This window comes from Dermochelys coriacea, chromosome 6 (assembly GCF_009764565.3).
Source record: "Dermochelys coriacea isolate rDerCor1 chromosome 6, rDerCor1.pri.v4, whole genome shotgun sequence".
In the NCBI taxonomy this organism is placed as follows: Eukaryota; Metazoa; Chordata; order Testudines; family Dermochelyidae; genus Dermochelys; species Dermochelys coriacea.
The window spans coordinates 3,730,101-3,749,060 of NC_050073.1; the positions used below are offsets into that span (position 1 = coordinate 3,730,101).

General features: G+C 47.1%; 1 protein-coding gene across 8 annotated transcripts in view; it reads left to right on the forward strand.

Annotated features, from left to right (window-relative positions):
• The first annotated feature begins 783 nt into the window (after positions 1-783).
• Positions 784-18,960, forward strand: part of LOC119856505 (NACHT, LRR and PYD domains-containing protein 1a-like) — a 50,796-nt gene continuing 32,619 nt past the window's right edge. The window contains exons 1-11 of one of the 8 annotated variants that reach the window (XM_043517247.1): positions 784-1,122; positions 3,528-3,945; positions 4,030-4,170; positions 4,339-4,373; positions 6,383-6,459; positions 7,667-7,728; positions 8,700-8,923; positions 9,746-9,785; positions 12,908-13,172; positions 17,110-17,235; positions 17,630-17,771. In XM_043517247.1, the coding sequence (XP_043373182.1) occupies positions 885-1,122; positions 3,528-3,945; positions 4,030-4,170; positions 4,339-4,373; positions 6,383-6,459; positions 7,667-7,728; positions 8,700-8,923; positions 9,746-9,785; positions 12,908-13,172; positions 17,110-17,235; positions 17,630-17,771 (1,768 nt within the window). In that variant the 5' untranslated portion in view covers positions 784-884. Of the gene's footprint in view, positions 1,123-3,527; positions 4,171-4,289; positions 4,374-6,382; positions 6,460-7,666; positions 7,729-8,699; positions 8,924-9,745; positions 9,786-12,907; positions 13,173-17,109; positions 17,236-17,629; positions 17,772-18,960 lie in introns of all 8 variants that reach the window. The other 7 variants (XM_043517244.1, XM_043517248.1, XM_043517249.1 and 4 more) reach the window with 7 other exon arrangements.

Here is an 18,960-nt window from a genome sequence, read left to right on the forward strand (position 1 = left end):
ACAAGTCACGTGGAGTTAAAGCTTTACTAGGAGCTTGACTGGAGAATGTAGTTGCACTGGCAGACCACACTGGCCGGTGTCGTGGCCCATCTTTGGTCTGCGGTGCACAGTTTGGGAACCCCTGCCTTAGTGCATCAGTTCTCAGCCAGGGATCTGAGCCCCCCTGGGGAGTTGCAAGCAGGTTTCAGGGGGTCCGCCAAACAGGGCTGGCATTAAACTCACCAAAAGAAAAGGAGTACTTGTGGCACCTTAGAGACTAACAAATTTATTTGAGCATAAACTTTCATGAGCTACAGCTCACTTCATCGGATGCATTATTATGCACGAAAGCTTATGCTCAAATAAATTTGTTAGTCTCTAAGGTGCCACAAGTACTCCTTTTCTTTTTGCGAATACAGACTAACACGGCGGCTACTCTGAAACCTATCATTAAACTCACTGGGGCCTAGGGCAGGGAGCTGAAGCCCTATCATCCAGGGCTGAAACTGAAGCCTGAGCAATTTAGTTTCATGGGGCCCCTGTGGTGTGGGGCCCCAGGCAATCACCCTGCTTGCTGCCCTCTAATGCCAGCCCTGATTTAAATATGTGGAAAAATAGTTGTTGTGGCTGGGGAGTTTTTATAGCATGTTGGAGGGTGAAAGCTCTGAGAAAAAGGTTGAGAAATCCTGCTTACAGTCATTGCACCCTTAAGGGGCCAGTTCATGCAAATAGGTGAAGCTTAAACAAACATCCTGCCTGATCACTCACAGCCGTAATGGGAACGTACTGGGACAGGATATGATAAATGTTCTCCCCTCTGGCTCTCTAGGTGAAATTGTTTCCTGCTGCTTCCACTGTTGCTCCAGTCCAGTTTGTCTTGGCCAGCCGCTGTCAGAGGAGGCAGCATGGTGTGCGGAGGACAAGTTTGGCTGATGGACAGCCTGGAGGAGTGGGAGTTGACAATATTCAAAAATTTACTGGAAAAAACTCCTCTGAAGGAAGGCTATGAACCCATCCCGTGGGGCTGGCTAAAACCTGCGGACTCCATTGATCTCAGTGACCTGGTGGTCAGATGCTATGGGAAGCCCTATGGGAAGAAGTTGACTGAGAGGCTTCTGAGAGACATCAGGGGACCAAGCCCAGGTAAGGAACAAGCCAGGGAGGGATCAGACCCCAAGGGGGCCTGATTTGGTGCCCTGCCCTGCACACCCCTCCCCAGTCAGTGCTGGTGTCTGATCCCAGCCAGAGTAAGAACCTGTCTCCTCTAATGGGACGTGCTGGGAGTTTGCAGGATGGAACCAGGCTACAAAAGGGGGTGGGAGGGAAGCAACTCATGGCGATAACAAATGCCACAAGCTGGGAGCTTTCTGTTCTCATTGGGCTAAATCCTGACCCCCCCCCCCCCCCCGCTGTTCTTCCTCGGTCCTTGCTCAGGCAAAACTCCCATGGAGGTCAGTGGGGAACAGCTGGGAAATTCCTCCAGGATCAGGCCCAGAGGTTTTAAACCACATTTCCCCGCCATTGCGCAGGGTCCAGCTTTCACTTTCGTTTCTGTCCCATCTCCCAGCGGGCCCATAGCCGGTTTCCTTTGTTACCCACACCCCGCGCCTCGGCGATCTGCAGCGCTGGTTTGCTCGGACTGACTGTTTGATGTTTTTGGTGCCACGTCCCCTACACCAGCAGAGACCAGCCCGGGGCACAGCGCAGCGGGACAAGAATCCCAGCACTGACCGACTCCCTAACCCCAGTCAGGGAACCACCCCCCTTCTTTCCACCTCTCTCTGCTCAGCTCAGCTATCCAGAGTCTGGATTCAGCCCAGTGGCAAAGCAGAAGCAGGGCCAGCCTTAGGGGAAATGGCGCCCTGGCCCCCATGGGCACGGCATGACCCCATTGTCCCTGGCCCTTGTGGGCATCCCAGACTCCCCACTCCCCTTCACTCCTAACCCCTGGACTCTGTCCCCTTTGCCCCTGCCCCCTGTTGCACCCCTAACCCCTGCACCTCCTCCTGCCTCCCTGCCCTCTCCTGCACCTATGTGGGGAAAGTGACCTAGATGCAGGGAGCAGCTGGAATTGCTGTTCACTCCCCTGCCCCCCCAACGCTGATCCTGCTCTCCTAGGGGTTGGGGGAGCAAAGAGCGACATCAGGGCTCCCTGCATCCAGGTCACTTTTCCCATCTGTGCTGCGTAAGGGGAGGGCAGGAGAGCACAGCCCAGGTGGGGAAAGTGACCTGGATGCAGGGAGCCCTGACATCACCCCTTGCTCCCCCCCTCACAGCGCTCTAGGGGGGCGCAGAGGCATGTGTGTGTGTGTGTGGGGGGGGAAATCGAGCAGTATCTGTGTCACCACTCACTCCCCCCATGTTCCTCCACCGGGAAAAAGCAGGGAGAAATCTGGGTGTCCCCCCAAGCTGGGAGCAGTTTCTGACATTACACCAGCAGCGTGCAACTCTGTGCTGCTGCACGGTGGCCCCCTGACTATGGTGCCGCACCCTTGGGCAGTCAGTCAACCACCCCTAGGGCTGGCCCTGAGCAGAAGAGGGGAAGAAGAGACTCAGGACCCAGAGAGAGAGATAACGTGGGGACCTCAGGGGTCTGAGGGTGACGTCGACCTGTAGAAACACACAGAGAGAGTTCCATGCAGGAGGCAGAGTCCTGACCCGCTTCAACACCCCTGACATGAGCTCTGCCCTGGCCTCTAGCTCCCCGTTTCTCTCTCACACATGTACTGTCTCCTTGGGCTCTGCCTCAGAGGGCAGTAGCTGGGAACAAGAGCTAGAGGCATTTGCTAAGGGAAGAGCTGCTGTGAGTTATAAATCACCCACGGATATTAACTCATAGTCAACTGTACAAATAAACCTAAGCATACCTGCTTGCAGAGGACTCAGCATCTAACACTTCCTGGTGTACTTCTACAAGTAATTTGATTCATCACCTTTGCCTCATTATCTCTCTACACCCATTTCCTGCAATCATCCCAATGTGATCCACTGCTGCTTGCAGTTGTCTTTCTGATCACCCTGCCTCCCAGCTGCTGTAAACTGCCTGTCTCTACCCTCTTGATCCAAAAACCAAAGAGCTCCACTTCCCAGCTGCTGCATATCACCTGATCAAAAGCAGAAGTTAATCCTGACCCTGGAAATACAATGTTTCCCCAAGCAACACTCCCCCCCCAAACCCCAAAAAAGAAAAGAAAAACACCTTTCCTGTAAGACGGGGCTTGGGGTGCTTTTGATATCATTTGCACATAGAACATAGCCATGAGTGGGGAATTCTGGCTTGGCAGTACATTACTGCCATATTGCATAGATGTAAACAACAATACAAAGTGCAGGGCAGTGGAGAATCAGGCCTATTATTATTTAGATTCTGCCATACGTGTGTGTGTGAAGTTTTAAACACAAGCCCCCAGCTCCAAAGACTTTACATCTAAACAGGCAATGGGCAGATGCTGACTAGAGTTCATAAGCTTTACTGAAAGAGTGTGTTTTATGGTGGGAGTTGAGAGAATGAAATGCATGAGTTGCTGATTGTTGTCTTCTCATTCCAGCAGGTGCCCACACAGTGAGTGAGAGACATGGGGAAGTCACTCCCTACAAAAGACATTCCAGAGAATGGAAAGTGGAAAATTCTACCGACAAGGAGAGACCTTACAAATGCCCCATTTGTGGGAAAGGATTCAATCGGAAATTAAACCTTATTCGGCATCAGAGAATCCACACAGGAGAGAAACCCTACAAATGTGGTGAATGTGGGAAGAGCTTCAATGACAGCTCCAAGCTCGCTCAACATGAGGGACTCCACCTGGGACTGAAGCCTTACAACTGTCCTGAGTGTGGTAAGAGCTTCAGTGTGAAATCAAACCTCATCCGCCATCAAAGAATCCACACAGGAGAGAAGCCCTATAATTGCCCCAAATGTGGGAAAAGTTTCAACGACAGCTCCAACCTTGCTCGCCATCAGAGAATCCACACGGGAGAGAAGCCCTATAATTGCCCCAAATGCGGGAAAAGCTTCAATGACAGCTCCAACCTCACTCGCCATCAGAGAAGCCACACTAGAGAGAAACCCTACAAATGTGGTGAATGTGAGAAGAGCTTCAGTGACAGATCCAACCTTGTCCGCCATCAGAGAATCCACACAGGAGAAAAGCCCTATATATGCTCCAAATGTGGGAAGAGCTTCAATGACAGTTCCAACCTCGCTCGACATGAGAGATTCCACCTGGGACTGAAGCCTTACAACTGTCCTGAGTGTGGGAAGAGGTTCACTGTGAAATCAAATCTCATCCGCCATCAAAGAATCCACACAGGAGAGAAACCCTATAATTTCCCCAAATGTGGGAAGAGCTTCAGTGACAGCTTCAATCTTGCCAAACATGAGAGAATCTACAAGCGTAAGAAACCTTTATATATGGGACCCGATTGGAAATTTTCCATCAGAATTATTTATGATTTTGCAGAAACTTCATTTTCTGTTGAAAAGTTTCCATGGGAAACATTTTGAATTTGCTGATACGTTTTGATTTTTCCATTGGGAAAATCAAAACAAAATATTTTGGTTTGGCTTGACCTGAATTAATATATTTTGGTTTGTAGAACTGACCCAAAATGTTTTGAGTCAGTTCAACATGAAGCTGCATTTCCTGGTTGTAGCCCATTACCTTAGTGGTAGCTCGGGCCCCCATTCATACTATGGTTTGGGCTCCCTGGCCAGACTACATCTACCATGATGCCATACCATCTTCCTGCTTATCCTGCAGCTTGCTGCATTATGGGAGTCACATGGCTGCTGCATCATTCCTGATGTAGCCTGCTTAAGGATCCTAGCCCAAAGGGGAAAATGAGGACATTAGATAACTGGCTTTAATGAAGCAGTGTACCACCCCAGGGAAATGCAGTTTAACATTGAATTGACTCCAAACAAAGTGTTTTGGGTCAATTCAACAAAACAATATCAAACATTTTGATTCGAGAACGTTCAAATGTTTAGTTTCAGTTGAAAATTCCAAAATAAAACATTTCACCTGTTCTGAATCAAAATTTTCAGAATTTTTTTTGACAAATAGATTCCTTACTAGGCATATTAATACAAAACTTTGAGTAATTCATTTAAACTACGATACAGAAACATATTTCCCATACCCCTCAGAAGCAGTGCAAAGGCTTGGGAGAGTTGGGGTAAAGGAAGAGCTGAGGGAGAGGGAAGGAGCCTGAGAGTGAATCTGGAGGGTTGTTAGGTGTGGATGGGAAAAGTATGGAACAGTTTCTTTTGGGGTGGAAGGGATTGTTAAGGAGTTGGGGAGCCTCCCTCATGCAGACCCTGGCTGACCCCGAGCCTCTCCCATTCAGTCAGGCACATCTGCCATTGTCCCTTTGTATCCCTGCACCCCCCCCCCATCCCCTGGGGGCCCTGGAGTTCTCTACCTCCTGTTCCCATGTGGCCTGGAGACCCCCTGCCATTCAGCCCCTGACTCGGTGTTGTCACCCACTAGCTCCTGAGTCCATGCCCCAGTCTGTTCCCCCCACTAACCCTTCTGAACCCCAGTATGTGACACTCCCCACACACACTCTGCTTCCCAACCTGGCTGCACCTACAGGCTGCTCTAAGGAATGCAGCCAGCTGCTACCTGTTAGGTCTGGTCAGCCAGCTGTTCTGGCACCACAGCGACCTCAGGTAGGCGAAAGGCAGAAATTCTTGAGCAGAATGTATTTTCTGTGGATAAAAATTCTGCAGCAGTCATGAATACCGTGCATGCTTAGTGGCACAGAATTCCTCCATGAGTAATATAATATTTGTGATAAATATGGGATTAGCTTCCATCTGAGCTGAAAAAAAAAAGGTCTCAAGTGTCTCATGCCATCACAGATTTGGCCATTATTTTAACACTAGTCACCCTTGCCCATCCGTCTGTCTATGTGTGTGTGTGTGTAATGTGCTACTACACAGACTGGGCTGGTGAAATGGGCTTTAACTCACCTCTTAAATACTTTTTATGGCCTCATAGGACTTTCAGGCATGGAGATTGGGAACTGAATTGCAGAAGTCAATTCCAGTGACCCAGGACCATTATTATGGTTGGTGGTGGTGGTGTCAGCGCATCCTCCATGCTCTGTGTATGTTCCCCAGCATCAGACAGTATGAGACAAGCTTGCTGAGCAGAAACTGGCATTGGAGACAGGGGGAAGTAGAAGGGCGAGGGATCAGTTGTGGAAAGGAAAGGACCAGAGGAGGGGTAACTATGGAGTGATGGGTAACATTGTTGTGGTGCTAACCTCACTTTTTAGGCATCTAAGAGTATAAGGATTCTGTTGTGCCTGGCCTGCCCCCACACATCTCTCCAGAGCTGGGGACAGTCTTGCCTTCAGGATGTATTGCCCTGACCTAATACGTTCCCTTCTGCAGTAGTGAGACGCAGGAATGAAGTTGCCACTTCAGACTCCTGGGGAAAGGACAAATGTGACTTCTGTCACAGAGAGAAGGTAGGGGATTGTGTTTGTTCTCTGTGTGTTCTGTCCCCATCATTGTGGTGTCTGGGCACTATCTCACACTGTCAGTGCGTCTGTGCTATGTGGATGCTCCCAGATGGGACACTGTTTAACTCAGAGGAAAATACATTGCCTCTGTTTATATGCTGGGGACAAGGGATGAGGAAATAGAAGAATAATCTGAGAGGTTACAAATGATTTAGCTGCGCTTCTCCTCAAGACTATGTAAAAATGCCCCTTTCTTCCTTGTCAGGGCAGGTCCTCATGTGTCTTAAAGTCAGAACTGCTGACTGCTGTAACAATGAGTTTTTACTCCTGTTAACCCGTAAAGTCAATACAGTGAAAAGAGAGCAAGAAGGAGTCTATCCTCAACAGACTGACATGAAATTGTTATTAAATCGCCAATTAGTGAAACCCCACAGAAAATTCCCCAGACAAAAGTTGCATTAAGATGGAATTAGTGTTAAGTATGTGTCAGTAATTTAAGGGTTAAAAAAAAAAACCCAAACAGACATATAACTATTCCAAAGCCAAGCACTGCAAACCCAGGGCATTCAGAGTTAAGGTTATAGCTACAAGAAAGCCAAATATATTAAGATTTGGAAATGCAGTTAAGGCACCCAAATAATTTTAACTGTGCCCTGGAGTGATGCCACACAATACCAATACAATTGTGATTAGTTAAACAGAGTTTATATTTCTAGATTAAATCTAATTGATTTTAAAGACACATCTTCTTACTGCATATCACTGCCACCATCTTCTATAAGGACAGCTTGTCTTCATTCCCCCTGGGAACAATGTAAGGTGGTGGCTATTTTAAAAGAGGGTGTCTTTGCTCAAGGACAATCCATAGCCTCTCATTGAGAACAGGGGGAGGAGGGGAGGAAACCAGAATGAAGCCTATAGTTCTATGAAAAGTCAGGGGGCCAACTCCCCCAGTGCCCCATAGCAAATGCTGGCCCTGATAGACAGGAAGGTGCAGCACTTGGTAGCAGCACTTTGAATGGACTGGAGGGAATGAGCTTACAGCAATCAAGATGATCCAAGCTTAGAAGAGAGTTTTGGTAGCAGGGGCAGGTCGCATGCTGAAGGTTTTGTACAGGACTCCATGTCTAGCTAATAAGTTCTTCCTGTCACAAGAACTATCCAGCTGAAAAACCTTATTGGAGTCAAGTTAATACAAATGTCTTTGTTTTAGGGTTTTGCAGAAGTACAACCAGAGATTTTGCCAGGCCCAGAGGAGAACCAGAAAACGTACAGGTCAGAGCTTGGGGGCATTATTTAAGTGGAGCTGATAGTAACACCTAGAATTAAGGTTGCCTGACACTCTCAATTATGAGACACTGTTTTCAGTTGTTTAGATTTTTGCCAAAGTTTAAACTGAAGGATACATTTGGGGGGGGGGGGAATTTCAGCTAAATGGTTCAGTTGTTTCTGAAAATAAAAGTAGGGGGAAATGTTAGCCCATGCTGAAAAATTCTTACAACTGTTTCCTTGAGAAGCTCTAGCACCTCCATGGTTTAGAGCAAGGACTTCAAATTTGGTAAGGGGTTTTTGCTGTTCCTTTGAAAATCCACCTAAATTTAGCCCAAGTTACAAGCCTATGAAAATCACATGCTCTATGGGGGGAGGGTCTGTTTAGATTTATAAAAACTTTAGGAGATATTTCAAACTCCTAACACACTAAAGACTGTCAAAATGGGCATGGAAGCATTACTATGTTTAGCTGGACATTGTCTAGATCTGATTCTGCCTTGTTAGAAGCTAAAATCAGTGTCTTTTCTAAGTTAACTTTTAGACAATCAGTGTAGGAGGGTCTAGTGAGTAGGATTGGAGGGGGAGTCCTACGCTCTGTCCCTGGCTCTGGGGTTTAGGGTCTAATGGTTATAGCGGGGGGCTGGGAGTTGGGACGCCTGCATTCTATACCCAGCAATGTGATTTTTTGGTAAGTCACCTTTCTCTCAAATAAAAATTCAGTGTGTGTGGAGCATTACAGAGCATGAGCCCTGTACCCATACTGGGGGCACCTCATTGGATAGCAAAATAAATATTTCTTTAAAAAAAAATAGGGCAAATAACCCCTTTTATCCTGTCCCCGCACAACCACTCACTCTGCGGGGCCTGTAGTCTCTGTGCCTGTTTCCCAGCCCATCACGGGAATGATAAAACTGATGGGCACTTTTCATTTAGTGTTGTTTAACCCTCTTCATCCCTCTCCCTTTGATGTGCAGGGTTCACTTCCACCAGGCAGGCTCCTTCAGATGCTCTGAAACTGAACTGGGGTTCGAGGTGAGGGCAGCAGTGATTGTCCAATACAAATATGAATCCTGGCGTTGTCATCAGACAGAACTGGAAATGCAGCAGTGGATGATCGCCGGCCCTTTGTTCAACATCTGGGCGGAACCGGCTGGGGCTGTGGCAGCTGTGCACCTCCCACACTTCATGTGCCTCGCAGGTATGGCAGACAAATGATGACTATAAAAGCTCTATAAACCCATAGATCTCAGTGATCTTGTAACAAACCATGGCTGCAAACGCCCACAAACACCATAAGTATCAGCAGAGACTGTATCCAAGACTTTCAGCACCTGAAGGAAAAAGAACCTAGGGCAAAAGTCAAAAAGCTGAAGGACTGAGTCCTTTGGTTCTTGGTAACAAGCTACTACAGTTGCTGGGTCCAACATGATCATGGAGTCATGATCACATGCACTAAAGCCGTGTCTGACACTTTACAAAGAATTGGATGAGGTGGTTTGATTTAGCTCTGTTGATATGGACTGTACTGTGCTCCCATTTACCAGGAGTTAGTGTATATGGACTGTCACCAATATGGTCTGTGCTATGCCCTGGCCTGTAAACTGTCCCTTAGAGGAACCCCGTCAGTGTGCCAGACCTCCAGGGCTCATACTTTTCCAAAAGGGTAGGCCATGGGGCCCCAGTGCCTCCAAAACTGGGCTTCTGGGCTCCAGCCCTCCTGTTCCTCACTGTGAGCTCTGCCTGGCGAGTCCCACTGAGGGAGACACCTGTTCAGGGACCTTTACCCTCTTCAGGGACCAGTGCATGTCAGCAAGTATCTGCAGTGACAGTAGGCAGCCTGTTCACAACCGAGTAGGTTGGAATAGTCCAGTGGAACGCATGAGGAAGTCCCTTGGGTTAGTACAGAGTCACAAAAGGGAAGACATAGTCCAGACTGGCCAAATCCAGGGCTGCCCTTTGAGCTGTGGGGCTGCAGGAACCATCTTCACTTCCTTTCCCCATCTCTGTTCCTTCGTCTCAGCCCAGGTGAGTGCTGCTGGGTCCCTGAGCCCTGTTCCTAGCACAGGGACGTGACGCCTCTGTCCTCAGCTGCAACAAAACCCCAAGTTCACATTTTCCACCTGCTTGAGCCTAAGTGTTAATCGTTCAGTCACTGGGGTTCCCCTTGGCTTCCCAAATCCTTGCCTGATATGTGACTGTTCTAGCCAGTCCTGATGGCTCATTCATACTAGCCCAGACAACTACATGACACAAACACCTCATGTCTCCTGCTCTGCCCCAGGAGGAATGTTTTAACACTCTGCACCCACTGGGTAGCAATGCCAAGCCAAATAGTTTATCACACTATGTAATTCATAAAAATATTGAAGGCAATTCCCACTCACATCACATGGACCATACTGCATAAGTAAGTGGCTGCTTGGATGTGAGAAAGCACTACTAAAAAGAAGAAAAATCTGGATAATGCCAACTAGCAGGGAGTTTTCAGATTGCCCCAGACCTTCTCTGCACTAAGTGCTGCTAGAAACCATGGCTTGAGAAGACTTGAACTCACAACATCTGCCCCATTGCTCAGCAGGCATGGTCCACCCAAGCTCTGACTCTGTTGCTGTTTCCCTAGGCTGTTTCCTACCTTTCTTCTCTCTGTGCTGGCCCTTCTCTGTGTTCCCCTGGACTTCCTCTGCTCCCCATGTCTCCCCTCTCAGCTTATTGCCAGAGTCAGTAGTCCAGGTCTACTCTCCCCCAAGAACTGGCCAGCTCCCCTCCTGTCTACAGACTGACTGCAGAGCTCCTCCCTGCAGCCTTCCTCTGACCAACATCCTGTCTTCATAGGCCTATCCCAGCTCCTCCCCAGCTCGGCTTCATCAGCCATTAGGCCTCTTTTGCTGACGTTGACCATCCACAGGCACGGCCCCATGCCCCGCAGCTCCAAGTGGCTGCGGTTCACCAATCCCGGCCAATGGGAGCTGTGGGAAGCAGCGGCCAGAAGGTCCCTGCGGTCCCTTCACCTACAGGAACTGCTTCCCGCAGCTCCCATTGGCCGGGATTAGTGAACCGCAGCCACTGGGAGCTGAGGTGATGATGTTCCCCATCACTCTGATGGGCTCAGCTCTCAGAGAGAGGGTGTGTGAGACATGCATAACTGCCTCCCCATAAATGGTGGCTTTCTGTACCACCCCCAAGAAGAGGTACTGAGGCTGCTCGGTAACCACCACACCCCTCTTCTGGCTGTTTCTAGACACTGAACTGCATCCTGTGCCCTGCTGCCTGCACATGTGCAGAGATGCACTTCCTGCTCCCCATGTTTGTGGCCTTCACCCAACCATACTCCCAATCTGCAGTGTAAAAGCCTGGGGCTACATTTGCAGAGGTGGAGCCTCACTGTATTACCCTTTGGAGAACTGTAGCCAGCTGGGTGGCTGGTGGGAGCCGTTGTCTCTCTCTCCTCTGCTTTTAAGAACTTGAGAACTAGAGAGCACAATGGAAATACTTAAATTTAAGGGGGGGCAACCGAGTAACTGATGTGCGGAGGGCTAGACTGCTGGGGATGGAGGGGGATAGTTAATTAAGGGAGGTGAACACGCGGGTTCCAAAGGCTGTATCTTCTGCTCTGCTTCTCTCAAAAGAAAGTCATTGATCTCTCTCTTAAAAGTGGGAGTCAGAAACCCCTAAAGACATTTATTTCCTATTTGTGTCTTTGCTCTTTACACAACATTAAGAATATAAGGAAACCACACGGGCACAGCTGGGTTTGTTTGGATACAGCTTGGATATAACTGGGTTTTATCCCTTTAAATAGTTGGAGAGCCATCCACCTGGCCTCCACTCTTCTACGGCAGAAGTCACCAGAACCTAACACAGCAACAGAGTGTCCAGTGAGCGTATGAAGCTAGGCTCTGTATGTTTTATATAAATATTTATAAAACACTATACAAAGCCCAGCTATGTGTGCGCACTCCACGCACTATTACTGTGTCAGGTTCTGGTTGCTTCTGCAACAGAAGAGAGGAGGCGAACTGTGTGGCTCGCGGATGGTTTAAAGCAGGGGTGGGGCAAACTTTTTGGCCCGAGGGCCACATCGGGGTTGCGAAACTGTATGGAGGGCTGGGTAGAGAAGGCTGTGCCCCCCAAACAGCCTGGCCCCCCCATCTGCCCCCTCCCACTTCCCGCCCACTGACTGCCCTCCTCAGAACCCCTGACCCATCCAACCCTGCTCCCCTGCTCCTTGTCCCCTGACTACCCCCTCCCGGGACCCCCACCTCTAACTGCCCCATGGGACCCCATCCCCTATCCAGTCCCCTCTTCTCCCTGTCCCCTGACTGCCCCCCTGCCCCTATCCACCCCCCCACCCCCAACAGACCCCCCAGGACTCCCATGCCCTATGCAACTGCCCCTGTTCCCCAACCCCTGATCGCCCCGGTCCAGAACCTCCACTCTATCCAACTGCTCCCTGTCCCCTGACTGCCCCCCAGGGACCCCCTACCCAACCCCTGCACCGCCGCGTGCGCCGTTGCCCCCTTATCATGCCGCTCAGAGCAGCAGGAGCTCGCAGCCTTGCTGCCAATGTGGCAGCATGGCTGCGGGGGAGGGGGAACAGCAGGGGAGGGGCTGGGGGCTATCCTCCCCTGCCAGGAGCTCAAGGGCCGGGCAGGATGGTCTGGCCCGTGGGCTGTAGTTTGCCTAGTTTAAAGAGATGCTACCCAATTCCTATTCACTACACCTGTTTAAAAAAAAATGCAGGGTCATGGACTTATCGAGGGCCAAATCATGGAGTTACCGGCCCCGAATAAAGGGGCAGCGTGTCGTTGTGCTGCCCCAAGGCAAGAACAGGAACCAGACTGGGACTCAATCACTGTTCAGTCCCTCTCCTTCCCCCTTTCTCCATGGTGGGCAGAAGGTGGGAAGTACTATACTCGATGCAGATCACTTCTCCTGTAAGCCAGCTGACCCGGCCATCAGCAGCTCAGTCCCCTCCTGGAAAGGCAGTGGAGGCCCTTTACAATATGTTTGATTGTAGTAACTATGCACCAATGAGTAGTTATACAACAGACAAGAGTCCCGACTCCTAGTCTCTGGCTCCCTTCCCCCACATAACTGAGAAGAGAGCCTCCCTTGCTCTAAACCTTGGGCATTGCTGTCATGTAACAGGTAAATCAGAACCTCATTCAATTTGACATCCATTCGCAGGGGGAGAGGCTGACGTCTCCCAGATGCAAATTGCCCATTTCGTTGATGGGAGGATGATACTGGAGGAGCCAACGCGAGTGATGCCTTTCCATGCCGTGCTGGAGAACCCCAGCTTCTCCTTGTTGGGAGCTATTTTGAAAAAAGGAATATCTATGCTATCTAGTCCAATCCACAGTGTCACACTGCTCTACCGGGCACTCAGGGCTGAAAATATAACTCTCCATCTCTACTTGATACCTGACATCCTTGCATTGAAAAAGGTAACTGAGACTCAACAAGAGTGAGCCAGATTCACCATTTACCATACAGCACATAACCTGGAATAACTCAGAACGTCCTGTAACATGCACGGTTGTGAGATAGCTGCACAAAGAGAAGTGTAACCAAGGTTGTTTCTAAATTCCATGTGATTCTATATGCTTTTTACTTTCTGAAATATGATATTCTACCTAGGAAGTGATATGTGTGGACTGTTAAAGGTGACCTGTGAGGGATTTTTTTTTAAATTTAGGGGGGCAGGGGGAGGTGTTTAATGACATATAAAGAATTCTTATAAGACTATTTACTATCAGTTTTTTCCTGTTTGTTTTATAACTTACAAATTTCAGAAATGTCAAGTCTGGCCTTCACTGGTTTTGCTGGAGGATCACTGGGAGGTTTAAGCTGTGCTTGTTGTTAGCTGCTACTATCTTAAGTGAAAAGAGGAGTGTGTTGAATCTTTAACACAGGAAAAAAAGGAGGACTTGTGGCACCTTAGAGACTAACAAATTTTATTTCAGCATAAGCTTTCATGAGCTATAGCTCACTTCATCGGATGCGTTCAGTGGATGCATCCGATGAAGTGAGCTGTAGCTCACGAAAGCTTATGCTGAAATACATTTGTTAGTCTCTAAGGTGCCACAAATCCTCCTTTTCTTTTTGCGGATACAGACTAACATGGCTGCTACTCTGAAACCTTTAACACAGGGTTACTCAAAAAATTAGTCATTCAAAGTAAACCTTTTTATTTTATTTATTTATTTATTTATTTATTTTTAAATGAATCTGGGTAAATTTTTTGTCAACAGCTCAACTTTCACTCTGATGTCATCACCTACACTTGCTGTCCAGTCAGCATAGAATAAAAAACCCAAACAAATAAAATTTTAAATAAACCATTTCAGGCCTTTGTTAGCAATCATAAAGGAGGGGGGGAAAGGCAATAATCCTATTTTTTCCCCTCCATTTGCAGGTCACCTTGAATAAAAAAAATGGAATGAATGAATTATGCCTGCAAACCTTGTATTCCAATAACACTAAAATGTTTAAAGTTACACCTTCAAAAATGGCTTGTTTTGTACATATTGATTCTTAAACATGAATCCCATTTTGAAATAAGTTTTTTTTACTCGTTTAGAGCTGTAATGTTTCAATCTGACACATTCACATATACTTTAGAATTTTTCTGTCTTCTTACTTCAGGAGGGCATATTAAGGGCACCTCAGATTAAGACCAGACAGCATAATCAGAGGAATGAAAGTTGAGGATAACAAATTGAAAGACAGGAGCCTACAGCTGGTATTGTGCTGTTCATAACTGAAGAACAGACTGAGACAACTCTTTTCCTGGAATTTGAGACCTGTCTTACACCTTTAATGTAACATCCAGCTGTAAAATAATTAGGGAAAAATCAGATGACATCATATCTGTTGGAGATTTGCGGATTCATTCTCTAACCAGAATTTTAGCTGGAAAGGGGAAAAAATTAAGATTATGTAAACCCCAAAGGAGTAAGGACTGGGGGTAAAGTTGTCAGAAGCACCCAAGAGGCTTAGGAATTGTCGTAGGGTCCCCATCTCAGAGCACCCCCTCATAGCATAGGTTGGTCCTGCAGGCACCCCACCTCACTTTCCCCTTCTCAGAATACTTCTCCAGCATTCTCTGAGGCTAGTAACACCCACAGCACGGGGCAACTTATTAATATAGATGCCTCAAATCACAAAATAAAGTTCAGTGCCATTGGTTCCAGCTCTATCACCTTCTATGACTCCAGGCTCTTTATGAATCTACACCTTCCTTCAGACTGAAGGGCTCTCACTTGTACCCCAGGAGTTCCATGCTAGAGTCCGAAGGGCCCAAACAAAGGGCTAACACAAACAATGTCCACCCACCCTGGGCCTTTAGAAAGTACCCATTCCTCCTGAAAAGGAGTCCTCGTGGCACCTTAGAGACTAACAAATTTATTTGAGCATAAGCTTTCGTGAGCTACAGCTCACTTCATCGGATGCATTAGTGACCTGTAGCTCATGAAAGCTTATGCTCAAATAAATTTGTTAGTCTCTAAGGTGCCACAAGTACTCCTTTTCTTTTTTGCGAATACAGACTAACACGACTGCTACTCTTAAACCATTCCTCCTGGGTTCTCTCCCAGGTCACTTCTCCTTATGCAGAACGGTGGCAAAAGCGGGGACTCCCCTAGGCCTTCCTCTGGCTTGAGTCTACACCACTCAGAACTCACTACTTCCGGTCGGCCTCCCTCCTTCCTGGCTCCCAAGCCTCCCTCTCTATCACCTGACCCCCGGTGCTCACCAACCGCTAATCAGGCCTAGCCAGGGCGTTCCTGTTCAGTCCTGGGAGAACTGAGACTCTCCTTAATGGAGCTTTGTCCCCCTGTGACAGGAACCTACGTCCCACTTGCAAAAAGACCAGGCTTAGGGCCAGATTTAAAAAGGTCACCTAAAGATGCAGATAGGTGCCTAACTCACTTAGGTGCCTTGTCGGATTTATCAAAGTGCCTAACTCCCATTGACTTTCATAAATTCCAAGGCCAGAAGGTACCATTGTGATAATCTAGTCTGACCACCTGTACAACACAGGCCGGAGAACTTCCCCAGAATAATTCCTGGTTGAACCGGAGCACATCTTTAAAAAAACAAACACCCAATCTTGAACTAAAAATGCCCAGTGATGGAGAATCCATCACAACCCTTGCTAAATTGTTCCAGTGGTTAAATATCCCTCACTGGTAAAAATGTACACTTTATTTCCAGTCTGAATTTGTCTAGTTTCAACTTCCAGCCAGTGGATCATATCTTTGTCTGCTAGACTGAAGATTAACTCCATAGCAGTAAAGAGCCTAACCTGCTTTGACTCTTTTGAAAGTCCCACCTGGCACTTTTGTCTGGGCACCTAAACACCTGTGTAAATTTGGCCCTAACTGCCCAACTCACTCTTGAAAAAGTTACTTAGGCTCCTCGGTCACCTAGGTGCTTGTCAAAAGTTTGCCCTCATTTAAATTTTCTATGGATGCAGACATTAACTGAACAAAGAAGCAGTTGGGCAGGTGGGAACAGATCCATCTCTTCATATCAGGGAGAGCAAACATAACTAGGCTTGGGAGGATTCGATTTTTATCAGTATATATATCAGTAAACGTTGATTTCACCATATAAACACAAACTGACAAAAATGCTTCCACTGATGATAATCAAAAATTATAGATAGGCAAATTAAGAGAAATGCTGATTCTGAATTTTTCAGAGTTTGATTAGAGGCTATTGGCTTTGTATATTTGGACATGTGAGGTGAACACTGTGTTTTACCACTTACAAAGCTTTACATTTTTGAAAATCAGCCTCTATTGTCATTAAATAATTATTGTCTGGCCAGCCCCATCATTGTCTGATGTCCCCATAACGTCCCGCAACCGTGAAACTTTAAGTAGAGAAAAATAAAAAAAATGCTTAAAAATAAATATTGATATAATGTCAAAATTAAAAAATGAATTTTGCCAAGCCTAATTAGAAATAAAGGTATGAATTGGTCACAGAGACCATGATTTTAAGAGATGTCTGCTTTGGTTCAACCCCAGACAGCAGGGCTGGGCCTTGGTATTGGGTGTCAGCTCCATTTCCTTGATTTATTGTTTATTGCCCACATCCTGACTGAGACTTTTAATAAAAATACCTGTTCCAAAATTCTAGCCTTAATTATAAACAATTAACATTGTACCAAGATTGCTCCTCAATTGCCATTCCCATGGCACTGTTTTCCCTTGTCGTCATAACAATAGGCTCCTCTTTCCAAGGACTGCTGTGTAGAGGAAAATGGGAATCAGGACCCTGCACTCTCCTGCCCCTGTGGTAGTCCCTACACAATGTGTCTTCTGTGGCCCTGTCTGCCTGTATCTCAGAAATGACCGCGCTTGTTCTTTACAGGTAATTGATGATAATGAAAGGAAGTACAAATCAATACGTGTGCGCAAACCTCCTAAAACCAAGCCATTGACCTACGGCTCCCATTATACTGTATCCAGCACATCAAGTGTAGAGATAACACCTGAGGTGAGTGGAAATTATCTTCTGTGCTTCAATGAAGGCCTAAAAATATCAGGGCTCTCTCCTGAAGTCATCATTGCAACTTCGTCATGACACTAGGGGGTGCTGCGCTGCAGGGAGCAGGGTGGGAGGAATAGTAGGGGGTGCTCTCCCCTCACAGTCCATGCTGGCCTCAGTGCCCATGTATAGTGCTGCAGGATATGGTGCTCAAGGAATTTTGCAGCAACCTTTGGATGCACTGGAGGAGAGAGGTGAGGAAGTTTCAATAATCAAGGCAAGAGATGACTGAAGCTTGGAGCTGGGTTCTACTGGTAACTGGGATATCCTTTGCACTGTTGATTCCCAGCTCTGCTGGCTCTGGCAAGGTCACCCCTCATGGAGCACCTTGTCTTCACTGCAGGAACTGGAGTTCTGTTATATAGATCCCCAGGATGAACATCCATACATGGAGATTTACACCCAGAGCTTTGTGGACAGACTGGACCTCAGCTTGGTGAAGCAAAGTGATAGGCAACTGATCTGGAATGCCTTTGTGAGACCAGGTAGGTTCAGCTCAGCAGAAGGTGAGAGGTTTGTGCAAGACAACCCCTCTCGGCACTTGCTGATGTTGGTCAGTACAAAACTCGGGTGCAGACAAAGGCAGCGGGGGTGCATCCCAGTCGTGTCCTATTGTGATGGACTTGGAGCTGCCTTATAATATTGTATTGAAACAGTATGGTGGCTTGATTATTGTGGTGTTTGCTGAAACCATATATTGACTTAAAATATCAGAGGGGTAGCCGTGTTAGTCTGTATCCACAAAAACAACAAGGAGTCCGGTGGCACCTTAAAGACTAACAGATTTATTTTAAAAACCCACATGCTTCTGAAGAAGTGGAGTTTTTACCCACGAAAGCTTATGCACAAATAAATCTGATAGCCTTTAAGGTGCCACCGGACTCCTCCTCGTTGTTTTTATATATTGACTTAGTTTATCCAGGAAAGGCACTCAGGTAGAGGAGGATGGCTCCTGATAACTACTTCTCAGCAAACACTTAACGACTTTAAAGCACCACTGTTAGCTTCGATAATACTGGCTATGTCAAGAGCTGAGCCTATCAGACCAGATTACACAGAATAGCCTTTGCCCTGCAAACAGAGGAGAACACAGATCCTGGAAGATTCAAAGCTGTAGCTCACAAAAGCTTATCCTCTAATAAATTTGTTAGTCTCTGAGGTGCCACAAGTACTCCTTTTCTTTTTGCGAATACAGACTAACACGGCTGCTACTCTGAAACCTCTCAGGAGGAGAGTGAGAGGTAAACAGAGACCCCAGGGTCTGCTGGGGTTGTCTGGAGAAGTTAGGCTTGCCTAGGTAGCCATTATGGGTTAGTAGGACTCTAGGTAAAAGACAGAGACGATGTGGGTGAGGTAATATCTACTATTGGACCAACTTGTCTATTGAAAGAGACATGCTTTTGAGGTAAAATAGACATGCCTGTAGGCTACATGTAGTTTTAAAATCCTTTTCAGTGAAGCTTTCGTTCCTACTAAATAAACAAACAGTACTTTTGTTTTAAGAAAACTACGAGGAGTCCAGTGGCACCTTAAAGACTAACAGATTTATTTGGGCATAAGCTTTCGTGGGTAAAAAAAAAAACACTTTTTTTACTCCCGAAAGCTTATGCCCAAATAAATCTGTTAGTCTTTAAGGTGCCACCGGACTCCTCGTTGTTTTTGTGGATACAGACG